General features: G+C 39.4%; 1 protein-coding gene across 2 annotated transcripts; it reads left to right on the forward strand.

Moving 5' to 3' along the window:
• Positions 1–2,303: 2,303 nt before the first annotated feature.
• On the forward strand, positions 2,304–16,284 carry LOC103155159 (tight junction protein ZO-3-like). 2 transcript variants are annotated; one of them, XM_016663355.1, is made up of 22 exons: positions 2,304–2,655; positions 6,841–6,897; positions 7,350–7,474; positions 7,585–7,687; positions 8,575–8,863; positions 8,952–9,055; positions 9,175–9,364; positions 9,478–9,553; positions 9,636–9,736; positions 9,959–10,043; positions 10,368–10,547; positions 10,700–10,803; positions 11,549–11,633; positions 12,334–12,410; positions 12,499–12,595; positions 13,553–13,638; positions 13,738–13,810; positions 14,894–14,964; positions 15,090–15,153; positions 15,261–15,417; positions 15,857–15,965; positions 16,040–16,284. In XM_016663355.1, exons 1-22 carry the CDS (start codon positions 2,575–2,577, stop codon positions 16,261–16,263), a joined length of 2,538 nt encoding a protein of 845 aa, XP_016518841.1. In that variant the 5' UTR covers positions 2,304–2,574; the 3' UTR covers positions 16,264–16,284. The 2 variants fall into 2 exon arrangements, with proteins under 2 accessions (XP_016518841.1, XP_007576788.1); XM_007576726.2 differs by lacking the exon at positions 2,304–2,655 and adding an exon at positions 4,183–4,397.
• Positions 16,285–18,759: the final 2,475 nt, after the last annotated feature.

The raw sequence follows: 18,759 nt of genomic DNA on the forward strand, positions 1-18,759 counted from the left end.
TGCCCGCCGCAGAGTTTCACAACAGTTTCGGCTGCATTCCCAAAGTGCTGCGTCTTCCTCTGCCTCCATCCGAATCAGAGTCTGGATCTGATTAAATGATTGTTTCTGGAAACGTCACTGAGAATAAAGAGGATTCGGTTGAGAGCGCTTTGATTAAAGAAAAATACTTTTAATAAAATTGCCTGCCGAAATTTGACTTAAAAGTAAGTCGAACGAAAACTGATCAAGATATCTTAAAAAAAAAAGCACAATAATGTATGAAAAATCAGAATTAGATTAGCTCAAGACTTTTGGCTCTGGCTGATGGTCTTTCAATTGCTATGCAATATAAACTTATTGACTGAGCATTGAAACACATTAAACCACAATATAGAAAATGTACAAATACAAAAGTACATGAATATATGTGTGAGTATGTGCTGCTTTGTGTCAATACTTTCTTTTAGGAGTCTCATAGCTGTCAAGTCTGGTTACTTAAGTGAAACAGAAACTGCTGACGGAAATGATAGTGGGGAGTGAAATCAACATTAATCTGAAGTATACTGATATGAAATGAGTGTAGCCTATTTATTGTGCATTATTTAGTCATTTAGAGTTTTTAGGACTTTTGCCTTGCAGCATCAGCCCTAAGTTCGAATCAGTTCTGGCATCAGTCTGACTTTGGATCTTTCTTTGGTTAGTTTACTTGTTCTCAAAGCATACCAAGATTTTCTTCACTTACTCTAGTTTTCTGACCCACTGGTTGATGGAGAGAGACGGCAGCCTCCCTGGCTGCTAGGATGGATGGAGAAGAATGTTGTATATATGCAGTGAGACTTAATGCAGTGAGAATTGCATTTAAATTTTATAATTTGATGCCTCCCAGCTGTTCTTATTCCCTTAAGAATGCCCTATTTTTAATTGATCTTTTCTGCATTTTAAGAGTAAATGAACGGATCCAAAATTTGCTGGCAAATACCGACTTTAATTAGCTTTTTGGTGCTTTTGTTTCTTTGAAATTTGAACCTCACAGTTTCATTTTGACCTGTTATGTTTTTTTTTCTTTTTGCTCTAAAGGAGTAACTACAACATGTCAAACTATTTCTTTAAAAAGTTCCTGAAAAAGCCATTATAGTGGTAATATTTTTTCAAATATGTTCTAAAACATTGATTTTTGCCCCAAAATATCTGCTGTTAGTTTTTTTTAATTTTTTTTTATGTTGACCAATCAATCGCCTCTCAGAGCTGATCAAGGGGAAGTTTTCTGATTGATTTGTGCATATCTACAGTCATTTCAAGGCCTGCTGACCATTGTAAAGGCTCGTGTAGAGCAGTCCAGGTAGCTGTAAAAACGAGTGTTTACTCTGCTGCCAGCGTTCCCTTCTGTGAAGTTCAGAAAGTGGAAGCTGAAACGTCCTGTTCTGTGTAATTACAGCCACTCTGTAAACCTCTGGAGTGTTTGTGGTGGAACGGTGCGTATTTGCACAAAGAGGTCTTGCTTTTCCTCACTGCCCACTAACCACTCCTATAACACTTCATCTCTAATGCTTCAGTAGGTTTTTTAATTTGTTTGTTTGCTCTTTTTATGATGATGAATTCAAAAGCAAATTGTTTTTCTCCATGTCTTAAGCTGAGATCTTGGCCAGCGTGTAGAGCAGGTAGTTTGCATGTTGGATGCTCAGCAGGAGTGGCTCTATGGCTTAGAATGAAAGAAAACCTACGATCCTCTGCTGGACAAACCAGGAATAAGCAATTGCATGTCTGGTTTAAGTCAGAGAACTCGCTCTTCTTACTTTTTTTCACCTCGGATTAATAACTCACTTGCACTTAACATTTGCCTCCAGCGGTCACACCTAGCCAATCCCACGCCATGTTCCTGCCCCTGCTATGTTGCCGATACTCAGCCAATGCTTTGTGTTGTCATAAGCGCTTCTGAATACGGAAGTGGCAGGTCGTTCTCTGTACCTTTATTCCCCCCAGTCTGATGTAGGTTAGGGACAGGACAGTGAGGCCTTAAAGAGGCAGGGTGCTGATATTCAGACAGCACTACCTCGACGGCACTCCCACGCCCCGAGGCGTGGATAAACGTTAACCACGAAGCAGAGATAACATCAAAGCTCGCTGTTGCCACGGTGCCATTTCCTGGTCCAGAGACACAACAGAGCCACTGTAGGAACCCAGGAAACCCAACTCCAGGCCAGAGGATCTATATTGTAGCAAACAGCCCGTCAATTATTAACAGACCAGTGCTCTCATTCCTCTGCCGTAACCATGGCACCCAGCAGACTGAAACTCGGCCAGCAGCTTGGGACCTGCAGCCGCTGAAAAGTTGACCAGGATGCCCACACAGCGCTGACACCGGGAGCAAGTGGACCCATTTGGCTTCAGAGAAGGAATTACCAAAGATAGGATTGGCCGACACATACGGATTATTTGATGGGAGAAACTGGGAAGAGATTTTTAGTTTCCAACTTTTAATTTCTTCACTATTGAGTGTCTTTGCATCCTGGTATCAGTGGCCAGGTTCTCCTCCGACCGGCACATAAGTGGGAATAATTACATAGAGGAGAAGGCGACGGGAACGCTGCTTTCATCATGAAACTGACACAGCGATTCAAAGTACTGAAACACTTTGGGTCTGTGCCCCCGGAGCCGCCGCCGCTGCTGGAGGTGCCTGTAAGTGAATGGATCGCTCCAAATGTAATGCTTTTGTTAGAAACAACATCTGATCAGGTCAGTTTGTAGTCGAGGAACAAAACGGGAATCTAAAACTAAACAAAGTATCTTCCAGACTCCTAGTCTGATCACATGCATCTACTATTTTTTTTAGGTTTATTTTAAGCAGATTCAACTTTTAGTTAAAATTCGAAAGTTGAATTTATCACAGTTGTGACAAACTGCCTCATGAAAATGTTTAAATCCAATCATAAACTTGAAAAAAGCAAATAATGACTGCTTTTGGCTGCTGTTTTTCCAAACTTTACAAATTCAAATGCATGGGAGGAATTGCTCTCTACATTTGCATTCTAAACAAGCTGCACCCACAGCGATGCCGCAGCGTTTCGCAACCAAAACCCATGGTGCTGTTGTGATTAAATATCAGTTTAAATGCTGAAACCCAAATATAAGAATGTGAAACAGTTGTTACCAGACTGAAAATGTATAAATCATCTGAATTATTAAGCTCTCAGCTAAATTTTGTGGTAAACAAGTTATTTATAGACTGATTAATGCAGAGGAAAACCTCCACAACAATTGTAAACTAATAACTTGACATTATTTTAAAACTTTCAGCTTTCTTTAAGTTGCGTTTTTGTTGCTATAACCCACTCAGACAGGTATAATACTGCAAGTTAAGCCCTCTGAAAGACAATTGAACTTTAAATTTGTAAAGAACACTTCACCCTGGAATAGGAAGATAATTTAAATATTCAAAATAAAACATGACAACCAAAAAGAATCGATAAAACGGAAATAAAAACCACACGGAACAGAAACCATAAATAAAATGGATTTTGCAAACAAAAATGGAAATGATCGAGCTCATTTTAATTTATCATGTGATTAATTACTGAATTGCAACAGACCTGAACATTATCTTCTACTTTTAAAAATACGTATTTCTATTACTGCAAACAAATGTATTTAATGGTACAGTTATTGTTAAATAACGAAGCTATAGTAATAAAATAACAAGGGATGTTGATGATCCTTTTTTTGTGAATGGATACATTGCCAAAAAACAACTTTGTCTTCTTGCATATAAATGTAATATCCTTCTTTCAGCCAGCTGATTATCAGTGCACAGCAATAGGTAGGGAAGGAGGAAATCTACATTATTTTACACTTCAGCCAGTGAAAGCTCTTACCATTTCAAAGCAATAAGATAGAAATATTTAGCAGTTTTGAAACAGGAACTTTTTTTAAGGCATCTGAAAGCTGGTAACCAACTCATGCTGAAGTCTTAATAGTTAACCTCTCAGTTGTACAACCATCGAAGTCCTCCTCAGGATTAGAGCTCTGATTACAGTAGCTGTCTCGATTAAGGTTGCTTCACTGATCTCATATCAGCCTGTTGAGGTTAAAGGCAGCGCCGCTCCACCTTAGAGGCTCAGGGGGGAGGAGCGCTGTCCAGGTGAGGTCTCTGAAATGCTCCGCTTGCTGGGAGAGGCAGAGAGCTACCACAGCTGGTCATATTACAGATAATTTCAGCGGGAGGATCGGGTTTCCGCTGGACTGCAGGCTCCGTCCGTACAGAAGTGAATCTCAGGCTCTGCAGTCCTGGGCGTTCTCGTTGTGCGTTTGGCAGCAGATGGGACATGAAGAGCGAGCTGCTTCTTGAGAGCATGGGGCCGCAGGTGTTTGGTTCAGGTTAGAAACCCCAGAGGAAAATGGAAGTAAGGTTCAAGGATCACATGGTGAGTGGAGAAGGTGGAAAACAAACACTTTGTTTCCCTCATATGATGTGACATTAGAAGGGCTTCTAGAAATTGGGATTTCTAGAAGAAAAGGTTTGATTCATTAGCTAAAGTGGGGAAGTTACTTTTTCAATCTTTTTCTTTTTTTATGAAACATCTATTAGGATATGTTCAATTATTGTCGAATTTTTAGATTTATGTTTTGCTAATTTTACTCCTACTGCAGGGACATGTTTGATTTAAGATGAATAAAGCTAAATCTGTTTCTGTAGTTTCATATATTTTTCTGAACTTTTCTGGATTTCTGACAGACAAACCGTATTTAGCTTATTGACCAAGTTGGTTTTGTCTTCTTTAAGCAGAGGGCAGTGATTAAAACACCCTGGAGTTAAACTTCAGTAGTTCTGCTGTAAATGTAGGTCTGCTCAGCAGTCGCCTCGGCCTCCTTTCCATTCCTCTCAGTAGGAGATTTATGCTCGTTTGTGTTTGCTCTTTGCTCCTTCTCTGGTTTTTACAGAGGGTCATTCCTGATTCATTTTCCAAGGTACTTTTTCTTAGGGATGGGCTGGACGAAATGTTCAGTGACTCTCTGGAGGAACATTTTGACCTTTTTAAATGAGTTTCCAGTCAGGAGAATGCAGCTAATGAGCTACGATGAAACTACAGAATCAAACTGCATCGTGGTCCGGTTATTTTCAGACGGTAGCCTGGCATGAAATCGGGTCACAGCCAGCTTTTATTTAGATGATTCCCACAGTTGATGATTAACTTAGTCAAACAGTCGGCCACCTGTCCAAAGGTCAAACTCTGCTGATCCTTCAGCGTTTGGTAATTATCATAAGCATAGCCTCTGGATAGTCTTTATGCAGGGCCTCTCACAGGGATGAATCCCAAAATTGTTTCGCGTTGACATAAAAATGTAAACATGTTTGACACCTAAAAAAGAAACGTGAAACGACAAGATGATACACAAGTACAATTATAAGTGAAATATTTTTCTTCTAAATGTTTCAAACCTGTTTTTGACTCTCGACAGCGAGTATCTTGCTTTACCTGTTATGTAACAAACATCTTCCTCCTTTTACTTGGGGGGTGGGGGGGGAGGCTTACATTCACCCTGTCCCTTGTTTGGCCTGTGTGTGGAAAATGCAAATCATGTGAGGCATTTCACCTCGTTTGTCCAGGAAGTTGAAGTCCAGCGTTCTCACTGTTGGAAAGCCGCTGCTTTCCAACAAAAACTACTGGGTGGAAATGTAGCAATTCATCAAATTAATAGAGCCGCTGGTGAAACAGTGAAACGATGCCTGTTTTGTTTTGGTTGCTTGGTTTTTTTTTTCCTGAATTGATCTGATAAAACTGTTAACAGGCATGTCTTGATTCTGATATAAAATCAACTCTAATACTTCACAATTGATAAAGTTGGTTTTGTCTACTTTAAGCAATTTATCATCGCTGAGCACAAAACACATTTTGCGTTGAACTGCCCAGGCCCAAACAAGTGCTTTGCAAATTATGTAAGTACCATGCATTGTGACATATAACCTGAAATTATTTAAAAGTTAAACTTGTGGTAAGATGGTGACATTATTAAGAAACGACAACTAAGCTGTTTTAATTCCAAAACGGCAGATGAAGCCAATTTTTCAATAAAACTTTGTTGCTGCGATGGAAATAATGACTTTTTCTGTAATCTGGATTGGACTGCTCATTATCTGAGTTCAAAGCAAAATCACATGAGCAATTTTTAAATACTTTAGTTATTTCAAGGCATCTCGACTTTTGCCATTTCAACCAATATTACCTCATGTTTTCCTAATACAGTGCGGCCCTGCCACAGAGGCTCTAGTGTTTTAAAAATAATGAAAGTTTTGGCTGCAGAGGAGATCAAATATTATTCCACAGTGAATGTTTACATAGTCAGACAGAAATATGCTGCGTTACCCAGACGTAGTGAAACTGTAAATGGATCGTCACTAAGCCGATTGCATAAGTTTCAGCAATCATTTTCTATCTATGATTGCCAAACTTTTCTTTTCTTTTGGTTAAAAATAAATATTAAATATGATGACGTCATCAGACTTTCTGAAAATGACATTGGTAAAACTGAAAGACTCGGAGACCAGGACGGTAGTTTTATCTTTCGATGTTTTATTGGTTTAAAAAAGGCTCGTGTCTCACCTGCTGTCCGGTCGTGCATACATACATGAACATATCAGGTAACTCCTCCTCCTAACCGGTCAGGCAGGATTGAAACGGGTGTGAGCACGTTCATATCTGGTTGAGGCGAACAAACAACCTTTCTGTTCTCAACATCGACTGTCCGTCGTGTAAGGTCCAGCTTTACTTGACTGAATTAACTAATCATGTTGTCATTTAGCATAACTGTAAAAATATTTTTGCTAAAATCAGAAAGTAGTTCATGATGTTTTTTTGTCTTTTTCAGAAACCAGGCATGGACGAGTTAACGATATGGGAGCAGCACACGATAACACTAAACAAAGTAAGTGCCTGTTTTTGTCATCCTGATGATGAAGAATCTTTGATAAATGAGGGGGGGAAAAACATGAATGAGTATGGAAAAACATTTCGCTGCTGTGCTTTCGTGCCGTTTGGGTTTTGGCTACTTCCGTGGAAGCGAGCAGGCTGGGTGGTGTTTCGGTGTTTGTCCAGGCCGTTGTGAGGACCTCGGGGTCTAAGGTGGGCCGTGCCTCAGACATCTAGCTTCCCCAGCAGGAATTCAGAGAGACACACCCTGCTGCGCCTCGCAGCACCAACTGGCTCGTCACCGTCCTGGCGCTGGAATGCGCTCCTTCTCTCTCTATCTCTACGCTCAATCACCCACTTAGCCTGCATTTCTACCCTCTCATTTTGCTGCATTCCTCCTCTGCCTTTAATGTGGTTTGTGTAATTTTCTCCTTATCTCAGTCCTCCCTCTTTATCTCTTCATTGCAGGACCCAAAGGTGGGTTTTGGTTTTGCTCTATCAGGAGGGAAGGACAAGGCTCACCCAGACACCGGAGACACAGCTGTGGTGGTGTCAGATGTTCTGCCTAATGGACCGGCCATGGGACGCCTCTAGTAGGTTCTCCTTCTGATACGACGATTATTTTTCATAAAATAAAGAAGTGTTGATATCAACCTACGCAAACAGGCTTATATGTGTGGCTGCTTGTGCTTTTATTTTGTAGCCACAAAGACCACATTGTCATGGTCAATGGAGTTTCGATGGAAAACGTTCACTCCAACTACACCATTCAGGTCCTCAAGTCATGTGGCAAGACGGCAAACATTGTGAGTAACTGCAGAGGCTAAAAATAAAACGGCTACCAGGCCAGTCATCATGACAAGTTTTGCTGGATGATAAATTGTCCCTGAAGTTATTGTGCTAAATGATGTTTTTTTTTAAAGTAATACAATAGTAACAATGTCACACTAATGCAAGAACACATTCTAAAAGATAAACACTGGAACTGGGAGACATTTTAAATATGCAAAATAAATAAAGAAAACAACAGAAACGACAAATAAAATGAGTTACAAAGTCTTTGTAAACAATATTTAAAAAAAAAAAATGATAGTTGAGACCGAAGCACCAGACTGACGACTTCTATCATTCAGTTTTTGGTAAAAAGAGAAAAACAATAAATCAAGCAAATGAAAATGATTGAGTTTCTTTTTATCACATGATTAATTGATTTGTTTATTGTAACAGGCCTAGCAGCTACTTCACCGAGTAAAAGTATTTTTTTTTTTAATTCCTTTATTTAACCAGGTAAACCCCATTGAGATCTAGATCTCATTTTCAAGGGGGAGCTGTATTCACAGCTCTTGAACCATGTCACATTATGTCGCAAATATAACCACAATCCTCAGTTTATTTTAAGTGATTAAAATCACTTAAAATCTACAAAGTAGCGCATAAACTTAAAGCATAGTTTCATACCTCCAAATAAAATTCTACATAGTTGATATCATGAGTATTTAAAAGCCACTGTTCTGTAAAGGCTGCAGAACATTAGTGAATAATTAGCATCATAAAGGTCAGAGAGGAAGCAGAGTCGGGTTGTAAAACAATATCCCATAGTTTGAACATCTCACACTGTGGTTCTTCTTTGACAAAATGTTAATAACCTGCCAACTGACCTTCTCTTTAAACCTCCGACCTTTCTGTCCCGCAGACAGTAAAGCGGCCTCGAAAGATCCAGATCCCAGCCACCTCCAGGCCGACGAGGGCCTCCTCCCAGTCCAACCTGCTGGATCAAGAGCCGCCGAGACGAACGCGCCGCTTCTCAGACGGCAGCGACAACAGGGACAGCGGACGCTACAACACCCGCCGCAGCCCCTCGCCTCAGCACAACGGGCACACGGGGACGCTGCCGCTGATGTCCGGATACAAGAAGCTGCCGCAGAACCGCGCTCCAGACAAACCGATCAGAACCACGCTGGTTAAAAAGAGAGCCACAGATGGTGGGAGCGCCGGTTGGAAATGCAAATGGAGGTTGTTTTGGTGCCAGAATGATACTGGTTCTTTAAATCGCTAAATTCTGTTTTGCAGAGTACGGACTGAAGCTGGGAAGTCAGATATTTATAAAGCACATGACAGACAGCGGCCTGGCCGCCAAGGAAGGCACGCTGCAAGAAGGAGACCTAATACTGAAGGTGAAGATTTCTGAAGTTTTTACTCCATGCAGACTGGTTGGACAAGCATGAAAACGTCCTCCATCTGGTATGAAGGAAGGAATATAGCCACTGCTTTCTATTAATCCATGTTGAAATAGATCAACGGCATGACGACGGAGAACCTTTCCCTCCTGGAGACCAAGCACCTGGTGGAGAAGAGCAGGGGCAAGCTGACCATGACGGTCCTCAGGGACGACCGCAAGTTCCTGGTCACAATCCCGGAGGTGGACGACAGCCCCCGAAACAGCGAGGACGAGCTGCGCAAGGACAGCAGCTCAGAGCTGGAGGGTAAGAGTTACTGAGAGGTGGGGAGGATAAATCATGAAAGAGTTTGGGCTCAACATCTCTGCATGCAGCCTGTCTGGGTAACTTCATCAAAACCGCTTTCTGTGACCAATCAGACATTTCAGACATTGAGGAGGACATCGCCCCTCGCCGGATATCACGTCAACACACCCGAGAGAAACGGACACGCAGGTACAGACCCACACTGTTTTTTTACATTTTCTTCCATTCGTTAGTTCCCATTTTTAAGTCGTGTTCAATATTTTTAACCCAGAACGAGAGCCGAGCCACCGCCCCGAGCCAAGTCCAGGGATTCATCTCCTGTACGCTCCACACTGACCCGGCCTGCTCCGAAAACTTACGCCCCTCGAAGAGGTACATCTCCAGAAAATTAGCTTCCTTTCATAAATGCTCATTTCATTGTTGCAATAAAAATGATCGTCTGGAAAACAAATGACTTTTGAACTAAATGAGTTGAGCTGCATGTATTGTAAATTAGTTTTTAAGACCACCAACTAAACAAATCACATGTAGGCAGTAAGATCAAATACATTTATTGTTGTTGTTGTTTCTAATTGTAAATAATTTTCTCGTCAGCTCCGTCTGAGTCCGATTCGGACCGCAGCGCTTCTCCTCCGGCCAGGAGAGAGATTCCAGTAATGAAGGACTCCAGCAAATACAAGTCAGTTCATTTAGGTTAAACATTTTAAGAGGCTTTTGACGTGTGCTTTGAAGTTAGACATTCACTTCTTGATGGCTTGGTTTTAAGTTCCTTTTTGAACCCAAGTCATTTAGTTATTGTTAAATTTATTAGTAATATTTTAGCTTTCTCTACAAGCTGATTCATAATTGTGCTGTTACTCTTCTGCATTCACTTTATAGCTTTCTATGAATTATATTTTATTGGGTTAGTTTAAAAAGTGTGTGTCTTTATTAGCTCCCTGTACAGTAAAATGATTGAGATGCTTACTGTGAAGACTTTAATGACGTTTGTCTCTTTCTGCAGACCTCTTCCAGGATTGGCTGCCCTCCCAAACCCGCGATCTTCTCCTGTGCAGAACTGGACCTTAACCCGTCCCCCCTCCTCCTCCTCAAAGCCACGGAAGCCGGTGTCTGAGTCCGACTCCGACCGCAGCGTCTCCCCACCTCCACGCAGAGAGAGCCCCCTCCCAGACACCAGATACAAGTATGGACTGCATTTTAATTCACTGAGAGATTTGTGCATCCTTGTGTCCCTAAGATATTTAGATAACCAAATCAAATGGTGAATATCAGTTGACTCTTTATTTTTTTTTTAAATAATAAATTATTCCCATCTCCTCTGCATTGTTTCTGCAGATCTCTTTCTGATCTTCCCCATATTAGTCTGAAATCCTCCCCCATCACTGTTCGCCAAGAGCCACCAAGAAGAGTCAACTCCCCTGTGAGGATCCCACCCCCAGGTCTGTATAAACACACACACACACACACACACACACACACAAAACAATCCAGCTTCCTTGTGACGTTTTGTACCCTCAACAACTCCCTGACAATATTTACTCCAGTTTTAAGTGCTTAAAATAAAGTGCAAAAAGGGATGGGCAAGTACACAAGTTAACACCTCTACGAATGTTTTGCTAGTTCCTTTAAAAAATACACATTAACTTTGAAGGATTAGCCCCCTAGTTGTCGGTACAAAATGAAAACATTGTAATTAGAATAATAATTTACAAAAAAAAGTCACACTACTGCCTTGTTAATCTTTTACTGACATTTTAGATTAAAAACCAAAACAAAGTAATGCGTAATTGTGAAATGGAAAATCATGCATGGTGTAAAAAACACTGTTTAGCAACAAAACTGAAAAAATGTGCAATGCATTTCTGTTTAAACCCGCTGAGTCATTAGTTTCATTCCCCAACTCGCCCACAGCATGATGCTGTCTCTTCTTTGTTGGACGTTGAAATTAATGTGTTCAGAGAGATTTTTTTTTCTTTGCATGTACCTTAAAAAAATTTATAATTTTCCTTCCAGTTCACAAATATGCACTACTTTATCAGTCAAGCTCTTAAATCCAAATAAATTACAGTTGCAACAAGATAAAATGGGGAAAAAAAAAACTTCATGGGATGTGAATGCGTTTGCAGAGCTCTGTGATGCTGCTTTTAGTTTACCTGTAATAAGAGTTGTTCTGCTCATTTCCAGATTCTGATTCTGAGTCGGACAGCACGTCAGCGCCTCCTCAGAGGCACAGCACCTCGTACAGCCAGGACTCCATCAGCAGATACAGGTACAGATGAAGGTCCTCCAAAACCCATACCTGAAACTCTGCAAGAGTTCACCAAGCGGACACTGGCCAGACTTCCCGGCTCTCCCTCTGTTACCTTTAGCTAATCACAAACTTCCGTTTGATTTTGACAATTGAAGTAGCCCTCTGTGTTTTTGTGATTTATTTTCTCTTTTGGTGTGTGTGTTTATTCGTTTGCTTATTCTGGACCAGTTTGTTTTTTTTGTTTTTTTGATTTATTTTTCGACTGTGTATCACTTGTGTTTACAGTTTTTGTTAACTAATAATAAAATGAATAAAAGTGGCTTTTACAGAACATGTATGTGGCTGTATTGATCAGAGTACTTATCAATGAAGCAGCGCTGCTCCAATCAGACGCCAATAAACCGATCAATCATCAGTTCCTGAAAAATCTGCATGTGTTTCAAAGCATGATTGTTTTTAAAATGAGGTTTAGTTCAGATCTTTACTGGCCCAGAGGCTTTTACCTACCACATGATTAAAATGGATCATTTTGATTGGTCACAATGCAGTTGACCTTCACACAGAGAGCTCACCTCAGAGGTAATAAGGTGAATATTTACCACTCAAGTCTCAGATTATCAATATAGCCACGGGTCGCCCCCTCGTCAAACATAACTGAGATTTGTTGTCTTCCTCCTCCCTCACTCCCGCCTCCCTCTTCTTTTTGTTTCTCTTCCAGGACCCTGCCAGAGGTTTCTCTGCAGCCTCCCGTCGAGCCGCCTCGCTGGAGCGAAACCAGCGACCTGCCAAAGAAAGGTCTGCATGGAAGGTTTTTTTTTTTTTTTTTACAGATTGCATTAAGTAGCTTTAAAACCACATTCCACATATTCACTGACCTTTACAGCTAACTCAATCGCCGAGTCAGATCCCAGTGACGCATCCGGCCCCCGCAAAGACTCCTCAGGGGGCAGAAACTCAAACGCAGCCAAGGGGAGACGCAGGTGAGATAACATCTCATAATCTCCCAAGCACTGGGTTCCTGCACCAAGAAGCTTTCATAAGTTGGCACTTTTCTGCAAACATAACCTTCCAAAACAATCAACCTTAGAGTTCCTTGAAGAAACTAAATTTAACCTCAGCTGTTGACAGTAAACCTGAGCAGGTGGAAAGTCGGATCATAAAAATCCTGTCACAATTTATAGGCCTGCAGAGGCCTGCAAAGGTATCGATACCTGTTGTACTTATTTTGTAATATTATAGTAATATACACCAATGTCTTTTAATAAGATTTTAAAATTCCTAACGGTAATATTCAATATACTATCTCTGATGCTACTATTGTATTATTGAGCTGAAATTGTTTTAGAAATGGCTTGAAAAATCTGCCATTACAGATTCTAGTGAAAGTGTTCAGAAAATTGTTGCTTCAGGGATTTTTTTTTCTAATATTTAGTCTTAAATTTTAGATTTTCAGCTTTAAACACCATTTCAGATTCTCATTTGCTTATTTATTAAGCAAAACTAGTAACACAAGGGCGTTGAAACAACAGTGTTTGGTTTACTTGTTTTACACAAACTCATCTGCCATCACTTTTTTTTTTTTATTGCACACACTGGTGCACATGACATGACTTCCTGTTCAGGTTTCACCACATTACATTTCAGCTGCTGAGAATCCAAAATACGCCAGGATTACGTCACTTCGTCGTCCAAACAACAAATTGTTTGTGATTTAAGCTAGTCCTTGTTGATAAATATAGCTGTCAACATATATTTATTAGCAATATCTAAATCTTTTTGACATAAAGCAAAGTGGATCAGAGAGAGGAATTACATCTGACTCGCATAACGATACTCCAACTGACCTGCAATTTCTGTCCAGTCTTCAGAAGCTGAAGACTAATGAATATTTTAAGCAGAAAAAAATGTTCATAGTTTTTAACATTTTGTTTTGTTAGAGTCCTGTCTAAGAAAGCAACTTCACTTGCTGCGAGGAGGGAGCCTTCACGTCGAGTCAAATCCCCCATCAGGCCGCCTCCAGACGGTGGGTTTGCTCCACTATGCTGAGCTCTTATCGTCGTTTTTCACCATGCAAACCGTGAAAGCGGAGTCACTGACCAGAGCCTTTTGGTTTCTCTTTCAGAGTCCTCTGAGTCGGATGAGCTTTCACATCTCAGGAGGTCTGGTAGCTCCGAGCGAGAGCAGGACCACCACAGGTAACGCACAAACACCTGCACAAATTACACCAGAACTGGATTGTTTTTAAACTAAATATTAATGACCTGAAAGGTCCCACTTTAACTTTTTAGACAAGTTAAAGTGGGCTGTTAAGAGACATACCTGTTATTTTTCTTAACTGATTAATTATGCTGATATTCTAGTTAGTTTGGTACATTTTTAAATGAAATTTTAATCAATTTTTATACTTTAAAATACTTAAAGAATGTAACACAGCAATATGTTAACCAACTTAAGAAGAAATGTGGCTTTTAACAGACCTAGATTAAATCAATTTCTGTTCATTTAACCTCTTCAGAATTTTACAGTAAAATAAAATAATTAGAAGTTGGGATATAACTTTTATTTTAAGGTATGTAACAGGTTCTTGGTTCAATGAACTTGATAAATAAAAATTCATACATTAAGGTTCCTTTACTTTGCACTCACCTAAAAGTAAGTTGGACAGAGATTTAAAAAAAAAAGGTTATAATGGATTACTTCAGGGGTGCCCCAGTCCAGTCCTCGAGAGCTACCATCCTGCACCTTTCGGATGCATCCCTGCTTCAACACACCTGAATCAAATGATTGGCTCGTTACCAGGCCTCTGTAGAGCTGATCCCGGTCTATTGGAGTAAGGATACTTCTAAAGCTTGCAGGATGGTAGCTCTCGAGGACTGGACTTAGGCATCCCTAGATTACTTGGTGTCCTAATGGTAAAAAAGTACAGATATTTTTATAAAACAAATAAGCCACTTTGTTTCTTGTTTTTTCCTGTACCTCTTAAAAATACAAATTAAAAAACAAAACAGGTATAGGTAAAACAATATAAATATAATATAAACAATATAGGTAAAACAGTTACCTATATTTCAAATCTTGTTAGGATACTGATTGATTTTTTTATTTTGTCATTCATTTAATCTTTTCTTCTCTGTAATTTTAATTCATCTTGTTTTCTCCGTCCTCTAGCTTTATCTGCCATTAAATTGAGATTAAACTGTGTGACATATTTGTTTGAATCAAATGAAAAAGCTGCAGGAGTGAGATGGGAGAATAACGATCTGTTTTTCACTCTGCAGGGTTCCTCGTGCTGCAAACGGAGGCGGCACCGTCCGGTCTGGGGTTTCAGTGAACAACCCTGAGCTCTACTGTAAGAACATTTAACGTTTAAATTTATTAAAATTCTTTAATTATTTTTTCTTATTGTATGGCTACCATGGTTATAATTCCATCCATGCAATTAGCTAAGCTGTGATGTTTTGATTTCTCTTGCAGCCAAACCTGCAGAGGAGCCTCTCTACTTTCTACCTCCTGACTCTTACCCATCATCTAATCCCGGGTGAGAAATTTATTCTTAGCAAAACTCATCTGTATTTACACTTTATAAAAAATAATTCTAGTGATCTGATTTGTTTGGCATCTAATTTTATTTATTTTTTTCTGCAGGTATAGTTCTGATGTAAACACAGTGAGGTTTGTCAAAGGCCGCAGTTTGGGCCTCAGGCTGGTGGGAGGCAACGATGTTGGGATCTTTGTGGGCGGAGTTCAGCCAAACAGCCCCGCATATGAGGAGGGAATGAAGGAGGGAGACCAGATCCTCAAGGTGACCTTATCTGAGTTGTTCACATTTTTATTTATTTTAATGGATTGAAGGATGAGGCCAAAAAAAGAACAAATATAAACCAACTTAAAAACCTGTTTAAAAAGAAGCTCATTGGGAAATATGTTGTGTAATATGAGTGTTTCAAAGACCATAAATACTATCGGTGACATAAAAAGTGTTTAAATAAATTGTACATCTAAAATGAGAATGTGATATTTTTAAATGTCATGCAAGGTGAAAATAATTTGTGTTTATCTGGTGTTTGAACATTTAATTGTTTATAAGTTGAAGAGTATGATCATTTCTTTTAATTTTTTTTTTTCCTTCTTTCTTGCTTTCATTTTTGTCAGTTCAAAATAATTTATTAGTAAATAAATACGTTTGGTAATTTATTTGGCTTTGAAACTGAATCAAGCATTTGGTCTTTGTTTGTTTTCAGGTAAATAACGTTGATTTTGCCCATTTTACGCGAGAGGAAGCCGCCAACTTCCTCCTCAATCTCCCAGCAGGAGAGCGGGTGGAACTGTGCACTCAGAAAAAGATGGACAGTGAGTGTGGAGCACAGCTGATCATGGTGTCGTTTACTTTCTGTGTCTCAGTCTTAACTTCTACTCTGTTTCAGTTTACCAGAAGATCATCAAGTCCAACCTGGGGGACAACTTCTACGTCCGGACGCACTTTGACCACGAGGCGGACAACCCCAAGGGTCTGAGCTTCACCAGAGGAGAGGTGTTCAGGGTCCTGGACACGATGTTCACCGGGAAGATCGGCAACTGGCTCGCTGTCCGCATGGGAAACGACCTGCATGAGATGGACAAAGGAACCATCCCCCACCAGGAGCGGTGAGGAGACGCGTTTTATTCCTCCTTAAGCTCGTTGATATGCAGCCACATTACAACCTCAAACTTTATTTTATTNTTGACTCAGTGAGCATGACGAGTTCTTGGTGTTTTTACTTATTGCTATCCTGAAACCTATTGTTATTTATATTTAAGGGATATTTAGATTTTAGATATGTTATCTTCTTATGATAAATAGTCCGTGGTATATTTTGGTCAGGGAAGTTACTTTGTGTTGAAGATTGCTTAAAGAGAAAAACAAATTTTATTATAACCTGCCACCAAATAAGATTGCACTGTTCTGTACTGCTGTACAGTGTCTGGGTTCATTTTTAGCTCCCGCTGTCCTCTCGACCCGTTCGTCCCAGAAATACCAAAGTGTCCCACACAGACAGACACCGCTAAAGATACTGGCTCCAACATGCGAGACCTTTTATCAATCTCAGGAAGAAACCCACCGTGTCAGGGCGTTCACACAATTATATCGGGTTTGTTTTGTTTCCCTTGTAACAGTGATGAAACTAATGCTTCTTGGGTTTGTTTTTTTGTTTGTTTGTTTGTTTCTTAACTGTGCTGTGACTCTTGCTGTATTTATGTTGGAGATTTAATGTGATTAGTTTATTTGTCCTTGTGAAAATGCTAGTGATTTTAAATGTTTATGCCATCTTAGGGCAAAGATCAAAGCCTCTTTCGTTTAAGAAATTGTACCTTTTCTGCGGACAATTTTATTTTTATTCTTTTTTTTTATTTTAGCTTCATTTACACCTGGGATATTTTAACACAGAAATAACAGATCCAAGCCTCTCCCACCCCGTCTCACAGACTCATTCAAAGCAACTGTTTCTCTTTCTCATATATTTCTCTTCAGGCACATTCCAAGACGTCAGTCTGCAAAAGCTTTCTTTGTGGGTTTTTTTTTTTTTGTTTGTTTTTGTTTGTCACAAAAGTTAAAGCTTTACATGTTTGAGGGATTTATAGATATATAAATATATATTTACAGCAATTTTATTATTTTATTTGCTTAGGTAGGCCTTTAATCATATATCATTTTGCACTAAGAATGGCATAATCCGGTTCCTGTTTGTGTTGGCTATGATTGAGCAGTGCAAGCTTGTCGTCGTCCCTGTTCTTTACAATTGCTCTCTGTATACTGTAACCATGTTTCTCGTTCCTTCACAATTTGCATATTATTATATAAATGTTATCACTCTGAAATAATTTATTGCTAACAAAAAAAAATGACACAAAAACATGCTACTGATTGTATGTATTTTTAAACAAAGCCTATTTTTTCTGTAAAAAAAAAAAAAAAGAAAAAGACAAAAACTGTGTTCAGCACTTTTATTCTGGGTTTTGCTTTTGTTTTCTATATATTTATAATTTAGATCTAAATGTATATATTGTAAAATTTGTGCCTTTCGACTAATTCTTTAAGAAAAGGTTTTCTACCCATTAAAGGAAGGACTATATGAAACTGCAATCTTAACTTTGTAAACAAATAAAAACTTGAAGATTGCTGAAGCGGAGTCGTGTTTGTTTATTTGAGTTTTACGCTTTGCAATATTATTTTGCGTTCATATTTTAAAATGTCATGAAGAAGAAGTTACACTGAGCAGTCAAAAAAAATAAAAACGTCCCCTGATCGCCCTCTCCTGGATGAATGATGCAACTGCATTAAAGCTGACTTCAACTCCAGATTTGTAATTTAATCAGCAGGAAAATGAAGCTGTGAAGGTCTCAGGAGTTTCTCAGAGAGTTTTGAATATCTCTGTTCAATCCACAATTGAGGAGGAAGTAAAAAATGAAAGAGTAAAGCACAACTGCAAATAGAGACCTGTCTAACCTGATGGAAAAGAAGAAATCAGCTACAGGCGGGAGAAAATGTGACGCATATTGACAAGTGACAGAAAGAAAGTCGTTGAAAGGAAACACAGGTCCTGTCAAACGGCTAGCTAAAGGCAAATGTTAAATAAGTTGATGTGGTCAAAGCAGAACAACAATGAATTTTGAGGAATAATGCAAACCAACGCGTCATAACAGCGCCATCATCATGAATACAACATCTCAATGGTGGAACATGGTGGTGGCAACATCATGCTGTGAGGATGTGTTTCATAGCAGGAATAGTTGGGATCTAGTCGATTAGTGGAGCTAAATATCGAACAAATCTGGAAGAACGTTCTGGAAAATATACAAGGACAAAAACCAAAATGATTCGTTCAAGCACTGGCCAAATGTTTCAGGTGTTTATTTTGTTTGTTTGTTTGTTTGTTTTGGTTTCTTTTTAGTTACAAAACATATTTCCATCCATTTGACTGGAATGTCCAGCTTCACATGACTGAAACTCCCAATACAATAATGGTTTCATAATAAATGAGAAAATGTTCAGGAGTGTGACCAATCTTGTGAGGTAACACACAGGTACACACAGATTTTTGTTTGTTTCATAAAAAACTGAAGTACTGTATTGCTATAATAATAATAATAATAATAATAATAATAA

Source organism: Poecilia formosa, unplaced genomic scaffold (assembly GCF_000485575.1).
Source record: "Poecilia formosa unplaced genomic scaffold, Poecilia_formosa-5.1.2 Scaffold415, whole genome shotgun sequence".
Lineage (NCBI taxonomy): Eukaryota > Metazoa > Chordata > Actinopteri > Cyprinodontiformes > Poeciliidae > Poecilia > Poecilia formosa.

What these genes read in the sequence shown, in the direction of transcription:
- LOC103155159 (XM_016663355.1), top strand. Translation starts at nt 2,575, where the DNA reads ATGAAACTGACACAGCGATTCAAAGTACTGAAACACTTTGGGTCTGTG. An exon ending in AAGGAGACCTAATACTGAAG is followed by an intron (nt 9,056 to 9,174) that starts GTGAAGATTTCT and finishes ATGTTGAAATAG; the next exon opens with ATCAACGGCATGACGACGGA. An exon ending in GCAGCCAAGGGGAGACGCAG is followed by an intron (nt 12,596 to 13,552) that starts GTGAGATAACAT and finishes TTGTTTTGTTAG; the next exon opens with AGTCCTGTCTAAGAAAGCAA.